The following is an 18,187-nucleotide window of genomic DNA, read 5'->3' on the forward strand; positions in this document are numbered from 1 at the left end:
AGTATTCCATCTTCATCAGAGGAAGATGAAGGAGGAAGCTGGACCTCTACTTAGTGAGAATGGAAAGCTAATGATTCCTGGAGGGCTGAAGTGGGTAATGCCTTTCTTCTATTAGCCTTCACTAAACTGTTATGAGCCAATGAATAATATGTTAACACCAATGAGTAGGAAGGAAGAATTCAGTCCACAGCAAGCAAAAGGCATTCTGAGGAAGTGCTGTGAAAAGACTACTTTTTTGTTTAAATCACAGACCAGATAGTCACTGGCTTGAAGGATATGTGAGGCTTAAGTGAGGGAGGGGAAGAGGGCAGATATACATCTATTGATGTGGAGGATAAGGAAGAACCAGGGAATTATCAATCAATCAATCAATCAATCAGCATACTTTAAACACCTAAAAAATGTGGAAACTGAGTGGAAAAAAACCTTTTTTGAACACTTTCATGATCAGAAAGAGATTAGCAACACGGAACATATGTTGGTTAAAAACAAATCATGGTTAAAAGAACACCACATCTGTGACAGATCTTGAGGATGTTGAAGATAGAGTACAGACCAAGAGGGTGATGAAATTACTGTGGTGTGATTTGATCTTGACTTGTGGCACTATCTCATATGAAATTTGCTCAAGTGAGATTAAACCCTATGATGAGGACAACTGTCTGCTAGCAGAGTTATCCTTAGTGAGAGTTATCTGTGCTGGTTTCTTGCAGCCCTGGAGGAACATCTGGAGTGAGGTTCTGAGATGTAGCCGAGGATCTTTCAGAATCTTCCTAGGCAAGAGCAGATAGGAGCTACATCTGCTGATGACAGAAATTAACGTTGAAAAAGAAAATATCCTGCATAGATCCTCTGAAATAGTTAATATAGAAATTCAGGATAGCAGTAGGCACAGCTGGGTTGGCTCAGGTTCCCCAGCTGCATCAACAACACTTTGGGTTTTGTTTCAGGGATGAAGGAACAGGATTAACATTCATTTGCCATAGGAAAACTAACACAGGAGAAATAACGGAGAGGGGTGGAAATAAAGCCCTGTAGGTTTCTGGTTCTACCAGGCCATATTTGAGAGTGGTTACTGCTGCTGTTGAGATTTTTTTGCTATTGTCAACCATTTTATCCCAGCAGATATAACTGATGCTTCAAACATCCTCCCTGTCCCTCCTGCAGTGGTGACCAGACTTGGTTTCCCAGGTGTTAACATCAGGGTTGTGGCCTCTCAGGTGACCTTGGCACTCACTCATTGCAGCAGGAGCAACCTTCATAGTGGGAATAGATGGCTTCTTGGAGAGGTAATCTGGGGGCAAGGGTCAAAAAGAACTAAGTGGGAAGTGAAATCTAGGAGGTATAAGCAGGAGGTCTCTGTCTAGTCCCAGTGCTAGTCCTGGTTTTTGTCACCTCAAAGATTACAAGGAGAGCATGAAATTATGTCTGAGCAAAGAGTGGAAGAACTGGGGAAGGAGACAAGGCTGCAGTGGAGATATGCTTATTATCTTCAAAGCAGTTAAATGCTGCAAAGAAGAGGAAAGAGATGATCTCTACAGTGTGCCCAAGGAACAGTGGCCTAACACTGCTGCCAGGAAGATTTTAGGTAGGTGTTAGGTTTAACTCTCTAGATTGGAGGACAGTGAAATTCTGGAATAGGTTGCTGCAGGCTGGGTAGGGAGAATCAGTCCCTGAAGACAAGTTTAGACAAAGATTTGTCAGGAAGAATTTTATTAGTCCAGTTTTTACCTAGGGACAAGGGAAATTTGATAGGATCCTTTTCCTTTGCCTCCCTCTCCATCCCGTTTTCCTTCTTCAGTTCCTGAGTCTGCTCACCAGTGGCTCAGGACACTGACCTTTCTCTCAGCTCAGGCCCTTCTCTGCCCTGAAATATCATAAGCCTGATGTCCTGAGGCAGGAGAGAGGCCTTGGTGGCTCCCACTCAAGGAGATCCCTTGCCAGGAGCTGTGATCCATCACTAATACTGAAGTATTCAGGCCCTTTACATCACATGAATGGACAATTTCCCCAGGTACATTCCAAGGACCCTGACACAGCACATGGTGAACACATTAAAGATGTCCTAAGCTGTTCACCCAACTTGTAGTCTCACCAACCACTCTGAGGTCTCAAATGGTTCAGAGATTTTTCTTCCTAGGGTGCCTCTGGGAGGTGACACAAGGTGAGAAGAACAGTCCTCACTGTGTAGAGAAGATGGCTTCCCTGGGAAACTCCTCATCATTATGTCCTAAACCAGCTTGAAGTAACTGAAAATAAAGGAAAATATCTACTTTCCCAAGGGCATTTTTGTTTCTCAGTCATGGGGCAAGCTGTGTATTTATTTTCCTGGCTCCATGATGAATCCTGCTCTGTGAGGTTCTGGGACTGCAGCAAACTAGTCCCTCAAGGGCTGCCACCAGGAACCAGAGATGTGCCAGAGAAATGCATTTGAAAAAGCAAACAGACAAACACTGGAAAAGAAAGCAGAAAGAGCTTGCCAAAGGAAGCCAGAACTTCGTGGGCAGAAGTAGCCAGTTTTGCTCAGTTTTGCTCAGTTTCCTTCTTTAAAACTGAACGCTTGCATTTATTCTGAAAGGTGTTTCTGTGGGATGCCCCAAAGGACAATCTGATATATGGGGATCATTTTGTGATGGACCAAACAGAATTTGGGCAGTCAGAGTGAGTGGGAGTAATGAAAAACTCGCATGGAGCTGAAAGACCCTATGGGATCCGTGGGAGATCCCATAGTGCAGCTAAACTGTTCCCACTGTATTGCAGCATGAATGTGCTATTCAGGAATTGAAACTGTGTTATGATAGGCCCTAAGCAACTGTCCTTGACTCTGCAAACATAAAGACTACACCTTGTGATCCAGTGGAAAGGAACAGCAAAATCAAAAAAGATGCTGGAGTGGGAAGAGAATGAGAAAGGCCCTTTTACTGAGTGGAATCAGTCTCCAAAGTCTTTGTCCCATGATGTCCCAAGGCAAGCTGGTTCCTTAGGGACTTTTAAGTCAGCAAACTTCTCCCTTGCCCAGTAAGGAAATGGGTAACGTGATAACACTATGGCAGAAAGTTACTTTATGGAACATTGCAAAGAATTGTCTTTTTTGGCATCTAATGGTGCTATTTATGTCACACGGAGTTTCAACTTACAAATAAGAGGTGCAGCCATCTCAGCAAAACTGGATGTTTTTAAGGGCTGATGGATGTATAAGCTGTGTTTTTAGCTTTCCAGTTTTTTTAAGGCAAAGGTGCTGGCCACAGTTTTGCTAATTGTAGAGGATATAGGATTTACCATCTGTGTATTTTTCTGATGACCCAGAAATAACTAGGGCAGCACGGTGCTCTGGATACCACACAATGATCTTGTCCTCTTCCTTCCCTCCTTTGTGTTCTGCCTATATCACACAATGTCCTAGAACATGTTCTACTTGTCCGAATTCCCTTTGGAAATCCTGTTCTGGGTGAACATGTGCAGCCCAGCAGTTGCTCAGGGACTCATCAGTCTTCGGTGTAATTAAAGGGAGATGGACCAAAGCCATGTAAAAGGGGAGAAGTACTGCCAGAACCCATTGAACAATTTAATTACTTGATGAAGAAGTATTCAAGATTAATTCATGATCAAGAAGTATTCAATCAGCTGCTGTTCTTCCACCAGCCTTTCCCCTGAGTGTGTGCGCTCAGGCCCTTGATCCAGTCTATCCTTCTCCCATCCCTCAGGTGGAATACAAGACTATACCATCCTGTCTGCTCCAAAACACTATCAGGAGGAAGAAGAAGGCAAAATAAGCCCAGAAAGGAACAGTTAGTATTTTATGTGGTCCCCTCAAGTCCAGGAGACTTGTAGAAAGTTTTATCATGATAGGCAGCGTTGGAGCAAAGGTGGACATGGATGTCAAACATCAGAGCTTGGGGCAGTGACCTGCTCTAGAAACCTGGGTGTGATACACCACCTCTGATGACCCACTCCCTTTTTTTTGCCTTGGGATTGTGTCTTTTGGGTTGGCAAACAACAGGATTAAAAAAAAAAAATCAGGTAACAAAATCATAATGCTCCTGGTTTTGTAAAACTGATAAATTCTTGCAGGCATTGTGCTGAACACCCTCCAGGGCATGGAAAAGTAGATTATCTTCATAATAATATTTTTTAAATGCTTCAGATTCCATTATTAATGGTCATACAAACATATATCCTTAATGTTCTCCATAGCTGAGACCGCCTTCTGCTGAGGTCACTACGCTAGCACCTATCAAACCCTCAGTTTACTCAACCTCTTGTGGCAGTCACTCCATATCCACTGGAAGATGGATGTATCCTTGCACTTTGAAAGAGTCCAGGGATGATTCCTGATGGACAGGAGTATTTTACTTCCTCAGATGGTAATGTGAAAGTGGACACTTTTGTCTTCATCGTTTTTGTTTTTATAACTGAGACTACATTCAGGAAAAAAATACTGGTATGGACTGAGAGGAGAGGAAACCTAAAGTGCTGTTTGTAAGAAAAAAAATAAGATGAGAGCTTGAGAACATGTGGACTGTACATGCTTCAAGTTATAGTGTTTCTGTGAGCACTACATCAAAAAAGCCACTCTCCCCACCAATTTGTGCCTTGTGGCTGACTGCAAACTCCAGCTGAAGTTATTTTCCTGCAGCCAGTCTTCTGAGAGGTCTCAGCTGTGGGGCTTCTCTGGCCTCTAATAGCATGAGAGTAAATACTCTGCTTTCCCAACATTGTGACGTGCCCATGGCTTTTCTCTTCTTCCTTATTGTTTCCTTTGAAAAAAATGCTCAGGAATGTGACTGTTGGTAAGTTATCTCTTTTCCTGTCAAGTTTGGCTTGTTCTTGGCCAAGATGCTCAAAACATTTTTGTGAAGGGACACAGACAGACAAACAGACATGAACATATACAAAGCAATTGCGTAAGCTCCATTTCCCCAGAAAACAGAGACTGAAAGAAAAATGTTTGCTAACCTAATACCAAAGGAAACGTTGAATAAGAAGTTACCAGTATTAGAATGCAGAATTTAGATATTCAAGCCATAGAAGGAAAATTGGTCTTTGAATATTTCGTGTTTAAACCAGGTTTGCCCTCTTGGGAGTCTGTTCATAACTTCTCTAAACAAATCATAAGGTTTCTTGCTTCTTTTCTTTAACATTTTAAAATCAACACAGGAGCTAGAAGAGTAAATCTACCTTCCATCCAAGAAAGAAGCCTATCCAAGATGGGAGATAGTGATGTTTTATAGCCTTCATTATTTTATGCTCACCTGCATAGGCCAGAAACTGTGGAAATCAGATATTCACCTATGTTGAAGTGGGGTTGGCTGGGCACTCAGATGCTTGATGTTATCAAGAGTCATCTAACCCAAATGTTTTCTTACTCTTGTTTCTAGAGCCTCTTAGATATTTCAAAAGGGCAAAGCTGATGTAACTGTCCTTCCTGTCACCTAAGTAGCAGGAACAACAGTAATAAATGGTGCAGTTTAACTTCCCAACCTCCCTTTCCATTCCAGTATGTGCCTTTAGAAGCAGGTGAAGTTCTCATCCTTCCTGATGACTGCAGCCCCAGTGGGACCTCCACAGTTCAGCAGGCAAATCCTGAATGGAAGGGGTGTTTCTCCATCTTGTTGGCATGGATGAAGGCAGAAACAAGGGCACTCTGATAGAAAATTTACACAGCTACTTGTTTGGCTTGTTTAAAAGCCAGATTCATGATTCAGTCTTTATCTTTTATGAGCTGAGAAAGGTGCTTTTTTTTCCCTTTAAACTTGTAGGTAGACTCTGATCACACTTATTACAGGGTAAATCTGCTACAGGCAAGGAGCTATTTCTGCCACACATTTACAAGAACGAGCAGCATCCATCCTCCCTGAGCACTCTCAGTGGTCCCTGTGTTCTTTGGCCAGCTACAGCCCTCAGTAAAAGTGTCAGGCATATCAAACAGCATAAAATAAATCAATCAATTTCCCAGTTTATTTAGTCTAAATTGACTGTAAAATGAAGCAATATTGAGAAACTTTTTATGTGTCCAAGAAGCCTGAGGAGTCTATTGAGGAAGGAGTGATATTAAAGAGTTAGGTTAACAGAACCAGAGCTATTTGCACTGGAACATGCTACGTGTTCCCAGTTCACTGTGGATGGCATGACTGCAGGGTGAGGGGTAGTTGCATTTGCAGACATAATGTTCATAGAAGATGAAAGGTAAGGAAACAAAAGTTGCTAAAATGTAAAATTGCTTCAAGGTCCAGAAAACCAATTAGACACCGTGACTTAAAAACAATGTGGCTTCCTTCTTTTATTGACAAGAAGAGTCAGTGATGATTTACTAAACCCTTGCATATGTCTGTGTTGGAGGAAGGTACTGAATTCTCATCAGCCAAGCAGACATTGGCAGAAAAATGGAACTAGAAAACTCAGCCTGAAATAAGGCACAAACTGTTAATAGTGAATGTAACTGAACTCACCAAAGCATGAAGTGGATTTTCCATCATTTGAAGATCTTAAATTGAATTTAAGGCTTTGAACTATACAGACAAGTGTCTTTAGAGCCTCTCTTAACGTCAGTAAAAGACTTCTCAGGATGAACCCAGATTGATACAGGGTTGCAATGATCTCTTTTAGCATTGCCATCCTGAGAGAAAAATAAAACCCCACAGAAGTAGAAGCCAAGACATGGGCTGCTGCCATCACTGTGTTAAAGAAGAGTCTAAATGTCCCTGTCACTTGAGACTTAGTGAAATAACCTTATACCAAATCACACCTGTAAGTGCACTGATGTGTCTGTCATATGAGAAAGGCTGCTGAGGCAGATGGATGGCAGGAGATGAACCCCTGCCCTGAAAATTCATGGTCCCTGCCTCATCCAAGCTAAGACAGTGTCTGGTTTATGGTCACCACATGACAAACTCCCATGACCAACATGAGATGATCTGCAGGGCTACAAGCATCCAGATGTCCAAATATCAAAGCTTCCATCCTTGCTGACACACTTGACCACAGCATTAGCTAAGGAATTCACTGAGGGGACTGAAATATGCAGGGGAAATAGTAAAAAGATAACCAAATATTTCTGGAAAAAAACTCAAACCAACAAAGTGCCATTTCTGGTGTAATTTATGAAGTGTTCTTTCTCTTGATTTTGGAGTCTGATAACCCAGGAGTTCTTCCATTTGCAAAGCTACTTTTTTCTAGGCCTGCTAGCATCTCCCTTTCAGCTCCAGGCCAGCAAGCACAACTTGTACAAGGTATTATTCACCCACTTTACAGCTGAGCCTATTACTTCAGGCAGATCCATCTAGCCTCATATCTTTTTTTTTTAAAGACTCACTCAGGTCAGAGGAATTGGACCCTCAAAAGATCCCTTCCTTCACAAAGTATTCAGTGATTTGGAACCCAAAGGCAGACACTGAGTGGTAGCCACCTGCAGATGAACAACACCCAGGTGACATGATGATAGGAGGTGATACCAGGCTCCTTTCTGGGTTCCTCAGCAGAGGAAAAGATTCTCTGTGACTGAATATTGCTGGTGTATGGGGTAAGATATGTGCTGGTGACAGTAGGGTGAGAGAGAAATACTGAAATAGAGAGGTGGAGTGAATGAATGGAGGAGGAAGGGAGGAAAGAGAGGGAAGGACATAGAGGAAGGAGAGCAGAAATAGTCTTGGAGAGACCTGACAAACAACACAATCCCCAGCCAAGTCTTCAGCATGGTGTGTGCTGGGAAGGGGCCATGGTAGGGATGAAGGTGTTGGAGGAGGAAGGCAGAAAGTGGCACTTCCTCTGGTTTATGGCCAAGCTCTGGCTGAATTGTTTCCCAGGGCAGCCAGGTGTCCAGACTGTGATGTAAAAACTCTGATCCTTTTAGAGATTCCTGATCCAGCTGGTGTAAAACCATTAAATTGTCCATGTCACATCACACAGCACTAAGGGATGGAAGTTGGTCAGCGAATGTGCTGCTGGATACAGCTTCCTTGCTCTCCCCTGCCCACCTGCTGTCAGCATCCAGCTGTGCCAGATGTGGGGGGCAAACCCCAGCTGGAGGTCTGGGATGGCTGCTGGGGGGTCTGAGTGTGCTTTCTGCCAACCTGACCTGACACACCTGAGTAGCCAAGCCTGAGCAGAGGTTAAGGCACCATCTCAGTTCTAGTTTGGCCATTGAAGTTTTCATCCACCCATTACTGCCCAGTCAGACACCCCAAGCAGGAAGGTTTGCCTGCTTCCATGTTTACCTACTTATATGCTTATATGTTTGCCTATTTATATACTTGTTATACTTTAACACTACTTTTGGCCCATAAACTGACTCTTTCTTGGATTTAAGATGTCTACAGCTGTTTAATTTGCTTATTCTTCCCTCTGCAAACAGTCATTTGACTAATACTATTCTGTTTCAATTTAAGGACGAAAGAAACTTTTAAATCTTTGAAGTTCAGTTTTAAAGGCATGAGGAAAAATAACATGCTTGTGCCTAAGTAAAGGGAGAAAAAGAAATCAGAGATGACCCAGATAAACTCAAGGTATATATTATCAAGGATACAGGTGATCAGAGAGTTTAGCTCTGCTCAGGGTGGGTTTTGCACTCCCATCTACCTGGGCAGTATTTTTTATGCCCATTGCTGACACAGGGCCTGGGAGCTGCTGCATGCACTCCACCAAAGTCAAGGAAGGGATGTGTAGCATGGCAGGGGGGACAGGAGGTCAGTGTGTCCTGCCTTTTGTTTCCCATGTGGGTTGCTCTGTAAGGAGCAAGGTCCCAAGGGAGCCAGCAGCCTGATTCCTGCGAATGCACTCACAGAACAAATGTCCAAATGAAGCCACTCTTCTTATTAGATTAGGTAAATCTAACATATGTAAATATTTGTATACATCTTGGGTCATTAATCACAATCAGTGAAGCAAGATCAAACATTGCATGCTGTACTAGCTAAGTCACAAGGCTGAATGCCTTGAGCAGGAATAGGGGTAAGCTCTGAACATTACAGTGCAGGCTCAAACCACAGCAGGATGGATCAGGGAGCTGCAGCTTTCCCTTTAAGAGCCCTTTGGCTAACGGCGATGCTCTGAAATGCAGGAGGTGGGACAACACCACACACAAAAATGAAGAAGTGAAGGCAGGAAAAGTTTCTCCAGAGGAAAAATGTGGGGCTTGTCCTTCACCCTGACGTCAGATCTGTCTTTAATAAAACCCCCAAAGAGCCACGAGAAAAAGGCAGAGTCCTAGGCTAGGTTGCCAGTTCATGGTTGCTCTGCATTCCCCAAAGTGGTGTTTTTGTTCAAAACGGCTCTAAGTCTGGGTTCAATCAATGTATTTAATCCCGGCTTCCAGGGATGTGGTGGCTTTTGCCCTGGATTCTAGCAACAAGCAGCATTTTACAGGTGAGTTTGGAAACGGCAGGACTGACTTGTCTTCTGCAAACACACAGGTTTAATGAACTGTGGGCTGGGAGAACTGAGTCTGGTGCATATGGGAAGGTGGGCACTGGTGGGCATTGGGAACTGGGAGATGTGAGAGTGAGAAGGGAAAGGTGAGCTTGGGGGGGAATGGAGAGGAGAGAAAGGAGAAAGGTAAGGGTGTAGAAGTATCTCTGAGATGAGCCCATCTCTGCTCAGCATCCACGTGGATCTGCACAGAAAACTGCATTGTAGTTAGTGGGCTGCCTTTCTGCTTTTTTTTTTTTTTCCCCCCCCCGCCTTTCTTTTTCTTCCCCACTTCTATTGCTCCTATTTGTATTGTGGAGCAAAAGGAGAGATCCCCCATTCCTGCCCGAAGCAGACAGCGTGATGTTGTGCGGGGAGTGGGTTGGAGGGGACAGAGCAGATCGCCGATGGGTGGCGGTGCCCGGCGGGACCGGCACGCAGCAGTCCCGGGGTCGGTACCGGTGCGGGGCTGGTGCAGGTGCCGGTATGAGGCCGGTGCCGCGGTGCCGGCAGAGGAGGAGGGGTTTGTTTCCTCCCATCCTGATCTCCGTAGCTGCCCGGTCCACGCAGGCAGCAGCCGCGTTCCTTCCTTCCCTTCCCTTTTGGAAAAACCTGTGCGGGAAAGCACTCCGTTTGCGTTTTGCATTTCCTTTCCCAGTGGGTGCTTAATTCCCGGGGGAAAGAGATGGTTGTTGAGAGCTGTCGTGTTTCGGAGGGTGACCGTCCCGGCAGGGAGGCGGGGAGGTGTCTGTCCCCAGGGAAAGAGCGACCGAGAGGCAGCGCCGGGACCTGCGATGTCCCTCACCCCCTGGTGTCCTCATCCCTGGTGGAAAAGGTGGATTCCGAGATCAGGGATCCCTGGGGATCCCAAGAGATCTGCAGAGGGTGGATACGGGGGGCCGGCCCGGCTTGAGGCTGGGGTATTCCCTGAGCCAGACACGAGAGAGCTGAGCCAGAGCATCGCTGCTGCTGGGAGCTGGGGGGGGCACATCGGCTGCTGGGCTCAGGGGGGGAGTTTTGCTTTGTAGGGCTATTGGCAGCAGAAGCTGGTTTGTGTGTAGCAGATAAAGCCGGGCTTTACAGCAAGAAAGCAGCAGGAATTGTAGGGTGCACCAGGCACACCTGTGCAGATGGAGGAGCGATAAGTCCTGTGTGAATGTGGAAATGGACTGATAGTGGAGCCTCTTCTAGAAACAAAATATAACGCAAAGCTAAAACCAACCAACCAAAATACACCTCTTGGGGCCCCTGAGATGAGGTTGATTCTTACCTCAGTTGAGGAAGTTTTTGTTGAGCAACTAAAAAGTCACACAGAGGGAGGGTGAGCCTCCTCCTTCTGCCCCCCCCTCCCTCCCCCCAGCAGAGCTGTGTGAGCCTTGGAAATTTTGCAGCAGTTGTCCTGTGTTGCCTTGATTTCAAAGTTTTTGTGAAAAAAGCTTCTGTAGCATGAAAATATGTGTGAGTGCATGGACACACATGTGCCTGCTGTGTGGTGAGTAAGTGCAATCAAAATATTGCTGGGAGCATTTTTGGTCTAAAGAATATCTAAAGTGTTTAGAAGAGTATACAGAACAGCCTACAGAGAGTCCCGGGTCTTGGCTGTTTCAGTTTAAGCTCTCTGTGAAAGGGAGCAGGTCTCTGTGTCTCTCTGAAGCATCCCAGGGGCACTGTCACCTCCTGGACACACCTTTGGAATTGGACTTTATAAGGTTTATGCTTACAAACCATTGATTAGGATGGTTTCTCTCCAATAATGACTTGGCTCTCTGTGGGTGTTCTCCATACCTGAACTGGGTTGAGATGGGAGACTGGTAGGCTGACAAAGGGTAGATATCTATCTGGCATACCTAAGGGAGTGGGGGAATGGGAATGAGCAGATTGTATAGCATGGAGGGATGAGAGAGGCTGGAGAAAGCAACTGGGAGGCAGCATTAGTCAATGTAATACTTAAAGGATTTTTGGGAGAAGAGCAGGCTTAGTTTGGCTTGCTTAAATGGAGTATGAAGGAGCAAGTGATATTGCAGCTGGTGTGGAATATTGTGAATATTTAGCATCGCCACCCTGTTTGTGAGAGATATCTCAGCAAAGTCACACAGGTCTTCTAACAGAAGAGTGCTGATAAAGCTCTTTGCAACACTGCCCGACCTCACTGGCTCCTGTGTTGCATTTTTGATGCACCATGATAACAGTAATAAAGCTCTTTGCAACACTGCAGAGGCATCCAGGGAGTGGTAGCATGAGTCAGGTCACTGTGCACAGGCAAAACCCAGTGGTCCTCCTGGAAATTCATCACTCTTCACAGAAATAAAGAAATAGGGACAGGAAAAAGTGCTCCACTGGGAAAGAAGAGGGCTGACTTTCTGCTGCATAACTGGAATATACTTGTTCCAGGGAGAAAGGCAGAGGAGTTAACATAGGAAGGTCAGGGAGGTCTCAAAGGACATTTCAGAAAGCAGCTTTCAAGTTCTGTGGGAGCATCCCCCAAACCCCAGTGCTGTAATAAACTATAAAGTTATTATTGAGCTTTAAGAATTTTCTCAACAAGTTTTTCTTTTAGGGCACAACAGGTGATAGGTTTGGGAAGAGAAAAAGAGCTGAGCATAGTTGGAATTTCAGGCATAAGTTTCCAAATATTTCTTAAAGGCTTTTTTGTTTGGTTGGTTTTGGGTTTTCTTTTGTTTGCTTTTTTGGGTTTGTTTGTTTGTTTGTTTGTTTGTTTACAAGGATATAAAGGTAGAGACTATGGGAGCCCAAGGCCAGCCATCCAACCTGAGGTTTCTCAGTGCCTGAGTCATTCCTGCAGCAAGGACTTTAAGGGTGGATGCGTTAAACTGCTCATTGTGGAATCAAGACCTTTAGCCTCTGCTTCTGATGACTCCACAGGTATGAGACTTCTTGTTCAAATAGGACTTAATGTCTCATACCAAAGGGATGGTTACAGAAGAAATGTAGAAGAGTAGTAAAAGAGATTCTGTAGAAAGAAAAAAAGCTTTGGAGTTTTCTAAAACATTTGAAGTGGAGGAATGGGTGATGTATGGCTAAGAGGTTAATGTAAACCTGCAGACATTTTTTTTAATGGTGCTGTTAAGCAATGGGTCAAAGAGAAAATAGCTTCAACTATTAGGCAGGTATTGACATTTTTATTCAATGTGATGGCAGTCACAGCACACAAACCTCAAGCTTTTGGTTTTAATGAGAGGGAAGAAGTGGGCAGATGTTTGCAGACAGTTTTATATAGGCACCAGCTCCTTTGTGAGTGTTTATGCCACTACATAGTTATTGGCTATGACCCAGGTTCAGGCTGCCACAGGCTGTGTGGAAAGTGGTTAGAGAACTGTAATGTGCAGTTTTTCTTTCTCCTTTTTATAAGATTAATTGGCACATATGTAAGGCAAGTAATTCCATTTGTAAAAGGTTTGATTTTGGTGGCAGGAAAAAAGTGCTACATATATTTGGGTTCTTCCAGGCAAAACCACATTCTGACCAAACTTGGGGAAAAAAAAAGAAGAGCAGACTATGGGTTGATGTATTTATTTATTTGTTTTGCTAGCAGTATATATATATATATTCTAATGCTAAAGGTCCCAGACACCTTTATTCTTGCCTGCAGAAATCTCATGGCTCCCCAGGAGATGTGAGCTGAGGTTTGTCTGTTGAGTGCTTCATAATTGAAGGTTGCAGGCTGCAGCATGGATAATGGTGCACAGATAATCTTAGACAGCATAGGTTCAAAACTGATATGACTTGTCCCTCTAACCTTCCCAACAGGGAAGGTAATTCCCTGTTGGTTTACAGAATCTGGTTTCAAGAGTCAGGACCAATACACTTCTCTTTAGAGGGTCTCCTATCCTACACTTTCATAAACTGCAGATATCAATTAAAATTATTCTGGCTATAGCAGCTGAAGATTCAGCTGTGCAAATCAGTACCTTGAAGCTAGAAAGCTGGGAGACATAATCCCCATGGGTCTGGCTGCATCAGATGTTGGAATTTCCCAAATCTGTTTTTTTATTTGCCATTGACCCCTCACAAATCCACTTCAAATGAAATTTTTGCCAAGGCAACATCCTGAAGGTAGTACTGGAAGTGCTCCAGATGATTTGGAGGTTCGGACCCCAGTCTGTTTCTGATGAAGCAAAGACCCCTCCCAAATACACAGACACACACATAGAGGTTTGTTTTGCTTTGGTTTTTTTCTGAGAGTAGCAAGCTTTTATGAATTTCTTCCTATCAGTGTCTGAATTTGCTTTGATAGCCATCAGCTGCCAGTGTGCAACAGTCTCTTTGCCAGCATTAACCAAGATAGAGCTGGGGACAGGAATTTGCTTCTTCACCCCCCCCTTGGATTTGTGCCACTGTCCCCTCACTGCCTGTCTGTGTCCCCTTGGGCAGGTCCTGTCCCCATTCCACACTGCAGGGTGAGTGCTCTGCTAGTGGGGCTTCTCCAAGGGAAGGCATTATTTAAAAATCATAACTGTGGGGTTTAGCAAAAGTATAAGATTTAAATTCTTCTGCTGTGTGGTTGTCCTTTGAAAGAGTTGTACATGTGTAGCTTCTCCTGCCTTTCCCAGGTGCTAGGAAAAGGCACTGGTCAAAACTTTCATAATTCCTCCACACCCACAAGAGACATTTGATTTATTTCTTCAGAAGCTCTGGGCTCCCACGTCAGGATGTTGAGTTGCTTTAGGATCTTTCCAGTGCTCAGCTTACTGAGAACTACTCTTTTTGGATGGCCTCAGTGTCTCAGAGGGATCTTGAACATTCCTGTCTGGACAGCCCTGGCTGTCATGCATAAGTGGAAATGAAGCTGTTTAAAAATAAATAATAATAATAAAAAAAGAAATAGTATCATGTATGTGAACATTGGCAGCTGTGGCCTGGCAAAAGCTGAATGTCCACAGCTTCAGCTGAAGATACATTTGAGTATCAAGTCTGACAGTGTCCAATGTTGTGGACCAGAAAGCAGGGTAAGATTCCCTCTCTCTTTCAGATTTAATGCTGTCACCAGGAGGTGCAGGTAGGCACCCTGGATTAAGATGTTTTGCCTAGTTCTTCATTTGCTTTCTTATAATATTATTAAACCATTCTTATTCTTAGTGTGCTTATGTTAAAAGCAAAAATTTCTATTAAACAGAAACTTGGATTGACATCTGTCAGCTTGGCAGTGATTGGCCCAAACAAAGTCTACGCTTTGGTTTTCTTTCTGTGTCCTGATGTCCACCAAGAATTCCCAAGAATTCAGACCCAGGTTCTTGGACTGGGCTTATAACACCTTATTTGCCCATCACTCCCTTTTCTAGATTTTGTCCCACCCAGGACCCAGGTAACTGTATCCTGAGTTACCTTCAGCCTCTCATTACTGCAATTTGGCTGGGAATCACAGGGGTTTGGTTTTACAGATTTGTTCCTGGCTCAAGGGACTCTGACTGCTACTTTAGCAGCTCTGTACAGATGCTCTCTGTTGCTGCTCTGGGTTTCCTAGCTGTAGGTGAGGATCACTGCTTCTCCTTCTCTCTGGTGGTCCAGAGCTGAAACCAAAGGTGTTTTCCTGTTGGCTGCTGCTTATTCTGGCATCCTAAGTGAAGCTTCTGTAGTCCTCATAATCTCCTGTGCCTTCTAATGGACTGCTGGTGGGCTTTAAATTGTCATCCTTGCATCTGGCCTTGGTGCAGGAAAATAAAAGGGAGAAAAGGCACTATTACCTCTGCTCTACATACAAATAATTCTTCTTGTAGATGGGAAAGATAAGGAGAGCCTTTTAGGCTGAAACAGCTGTGGAAGAAGATAACACTTAAGCTAAGCTTTGCTGAACAATTTAAATACTGAATTTCTAATACTTGGGTTGGTAATGCATTCCAGGACTGTGTGGTCATCTCTGTGTTCTTTTTCTCAATAGCTCCCACGTTGTTCTTCTGGTTTATTAGTCTGGGTCTGTCATTCTACTTAACCTAGAAAGCAAATGAGAGATGAGCAAGTCAGAAGGCCAAGTTGCATGGACTCCAGGATGGTGTGCAATGAGCCCAAACAGAAACCTTAGAGGTATTTGCAGAAATAATTGTGGGCTCATGCATCATCCATGGAAGGTTGAGTCACCTGGATCCTGATGTTGCTGGACATGAGTCCAGTTTGCTGTCATGGAGCAGTTTCAGCCTTGCAAAAGGTCCTTTTCCTAGGAGTTTGCCTTGCAGATTCAGAAGGGTTTATAAGAAATGTCTTATGCTTGGTGATAAAGCAGCATAGGAAGGGCACTGGGTCCAGAATTTCACTGATGCTCAGATTAACAGAACCCACAATTTCTGTAATGACTTAGCTGATTTTATACCTTTTTCAGAGCTGAAATGAACTCCTTCAACTCAAGGTGAAGCTGTCCTTTCCCTTCGTAGCATATTGAAATTGTTTCCAGTGAAAGGCTTCCAGGTGGATATAAAGCATTGGTTTTATTGTTACATCTCTAGGATGCACCTGTCTGGCTTTGACTGAGGTAATGGCTACATTAGATTTAGAAAAATGGAACTGTTCTAAGTAGTATCTGTATAGAATGGAAAGAACAGAGTAAAGTCAGTAATAGTGAGCAACTTTGTAGTTCTGTACAATACCTCATGCAAAACTTGCTGTGTGCCACCAGGAACAATGTAACCTACATGGTCTTAAAAATTTCAACCAAAATTACTCTGGGTGAGGCAGGGTTGGGAGGTTGGTTTACTTGTTTGTTTTGTTTGTTTTAATTTTTGTAGAAAGTAGCCACTTTTTTTAGCTACATGTGCACTTTCTCCTTTCCAAACATTTACAAATGCAACTCAAACTTCAATTTCTGTGTGGTTTAAAAGTTTTGATTCCTTTCCAGGGGCTACCAGCTTTCCAGACCGCCGTCTTGCTGCCATTTTTGGTGTTTTCTTATTGAAGCCTTTTGAATAACAAGAGTGAACAAGATGAGTGGGGGGTTGTTTCTTTCTCTTGCTGAAGATTTCTCCCCCTATACAAATGTTTGGTCTGTGCCAGGGTCATCATACAAAAAAAAAAGAAGGGATCATGGCTTCACTGAAACACAATTTGGTACCTCTTGGGGACAACATTGATCACCTGAAGTAGGGACTCTGGTGAACTTGTTTTACTCCATGAAGGAGCCACTGGGCAGGCAGCTCGTTTACCAGGGCTCTGTAGAGACTCCAAAACTTCCTCCAAAATGCCATTATTGTCTTAAAACACCTTCTGACTGGGCTCTAAATACTTGTGTCACTGCCACTGTCATGTCTGCTGAATGGGGTCCTTTGCATTCTCCTATTGATGGGGTAAGAAATCCCTCTTCATCCTTGTTTTTTGGAGTTGTGTATCCTCCTTTTTTTTTGGGGGGGGGGTTGGAAATCCACCAAAATATTCCTATATGTGTCTGATGGGCAAGCAGGCTATAGCTCACATTTATGATCACCAGCTTATATCTGCTGGGACAAAGGGAACTTTCTGGGCTGATGAGAACGCAAAGACACCAAAAGCCATATGGGGGAAATTAAGCACTCCTCCTGATGGCTGGCACTTGTTCTTGGCTGCCCACAGGCTACTTATTCCCTGGGTTTAGAGTAACAGCTGGGTCATTTTAGCTGTTTAGCAAGGAAGGAACAAACCACAAAAGCTGCAGCTAGTGCTGAGAATCTACAAGTGGATTACACTATAAAGATTTTTGGTTACTTTTTTATGAAGAGGAAAAAAAAGGAAGCAAAATTAATTGGGAAAATATCCAGGTTCCATTAACTAGTTTGGCTATTCAGCAGGTGATTTATTTGTAAGCACTGCCAGCAGTATTTCCTGCTGGATCTTGGTCTTGGAGGACTAGGTCATACCCCCAGAGTCTCTGTGTGTGGGCTGGTACACACTGATACAAGAGGATGAGGGCAAATTTAGTTGCCTTCTGTCTGTGAGTTTGTCTGCCACACTGGAGCCTCGGTGTTGCAATTACCACAGTTAAATATATAAGGAAATATTTATGGAGATCATTTGCTATTATTTTCACTGTTTTATATGCACATTTTTATAATTACATTTAAAAAATATATGCAGGTCAGAGAAGCTGCAAGCTGATGCTGATGAGGTAGTGGATTTCTGGGGGTCACTTGACTTATTGTTCTGTATTTTATTTCAAATCCCAGACTAAGCTTCCTCAGTGCACTGGGGTTCCCCAAAGGGGTTGTGTAACTGTGCTGGTGCAGGCTGGTGAATTCCTCACCCACCAAAGATGCCAGGGTGTGGGTGAGCTCCTGAGCTTGCAGTGGAACAGTGCATTACGTGCCTGTTTTCCGTCTCAGATAAGATGCTTCTGCTTCTTAAGATTATAGAGTTAATTCAGTGTAGTTTGCATCTATGTATATATCTATATATCTATGCAGATACCCACATCTCCACTGTATTTTTGTTTTATGTCAATTATTCCATAAGTAACATGTAGACAGTCTGTTTGCACTCAAAGAGATGCTTGTGCTACATTTTTTACTCTATCTTTACACCTCTTCCCAGCAATATGAAAATGTTTTCTAGAGTATCATCTGGGAAGCTGGAGCATTTGATTAGAGGAATAAATAGATATTACAGCAGCACACTTGAGATCCCATTAGAACCCCTGCATCCTTGATGACTGTACCATTTTATAGAGGAGTAATTAAAGAATTGCATTTGTTCTACTCCCATATCACTGTATGACCATAAAGGTGTTGATCCTGGTTTTATTGTTCACCCTGTAAAAAACAGAGACAGCTTGCTTAGAAAAACTGCCTCTCCAGTGGGAGCTCTGTGGGTA

At 43.7% G+C, this 18,187-nt stretch overlaps 1 protein-coding gene across 1 annotated transcript in view; it reads left to right on the forward strand.

The window, feature by feature from the left end:
• Positions 1-9,204: 9,204 nt before the first annotated feature.
• CCN4 (cellular communication network factor 4) overlaps positions 9,205-18,187 on the forward strand; it is a 35,389-nt gene continuing 26,406 nt past the window's right edge. The window contains exon 1 of the mRNA XM_008505314.2: positions 9,205-9,360. Within this exon, the coding sequence (XP_008503536.1) occupies positions 9,313-9,360 (48 nt within the window). The 5' untranslated portion in view covers positions 9,205-9,312. The remainder of the gene's footprint in view (positions 9,361-18,187) is intronic.

Source organism: Calypte anna, chromosome 2 (genome assembly GCF_003957555.1).
Source record: "Calypte anna isolate BGI_N300 chromosome 2, bCalAnn1_v1.p, whole genome shotgun sequence".
Taxonomy (NCBI): domain Eukaryota; kingdom Metazoa; phylum Chordata; class Aves; order Apodiformes; family Trochilidae; genus Calypte; species Calypte anna.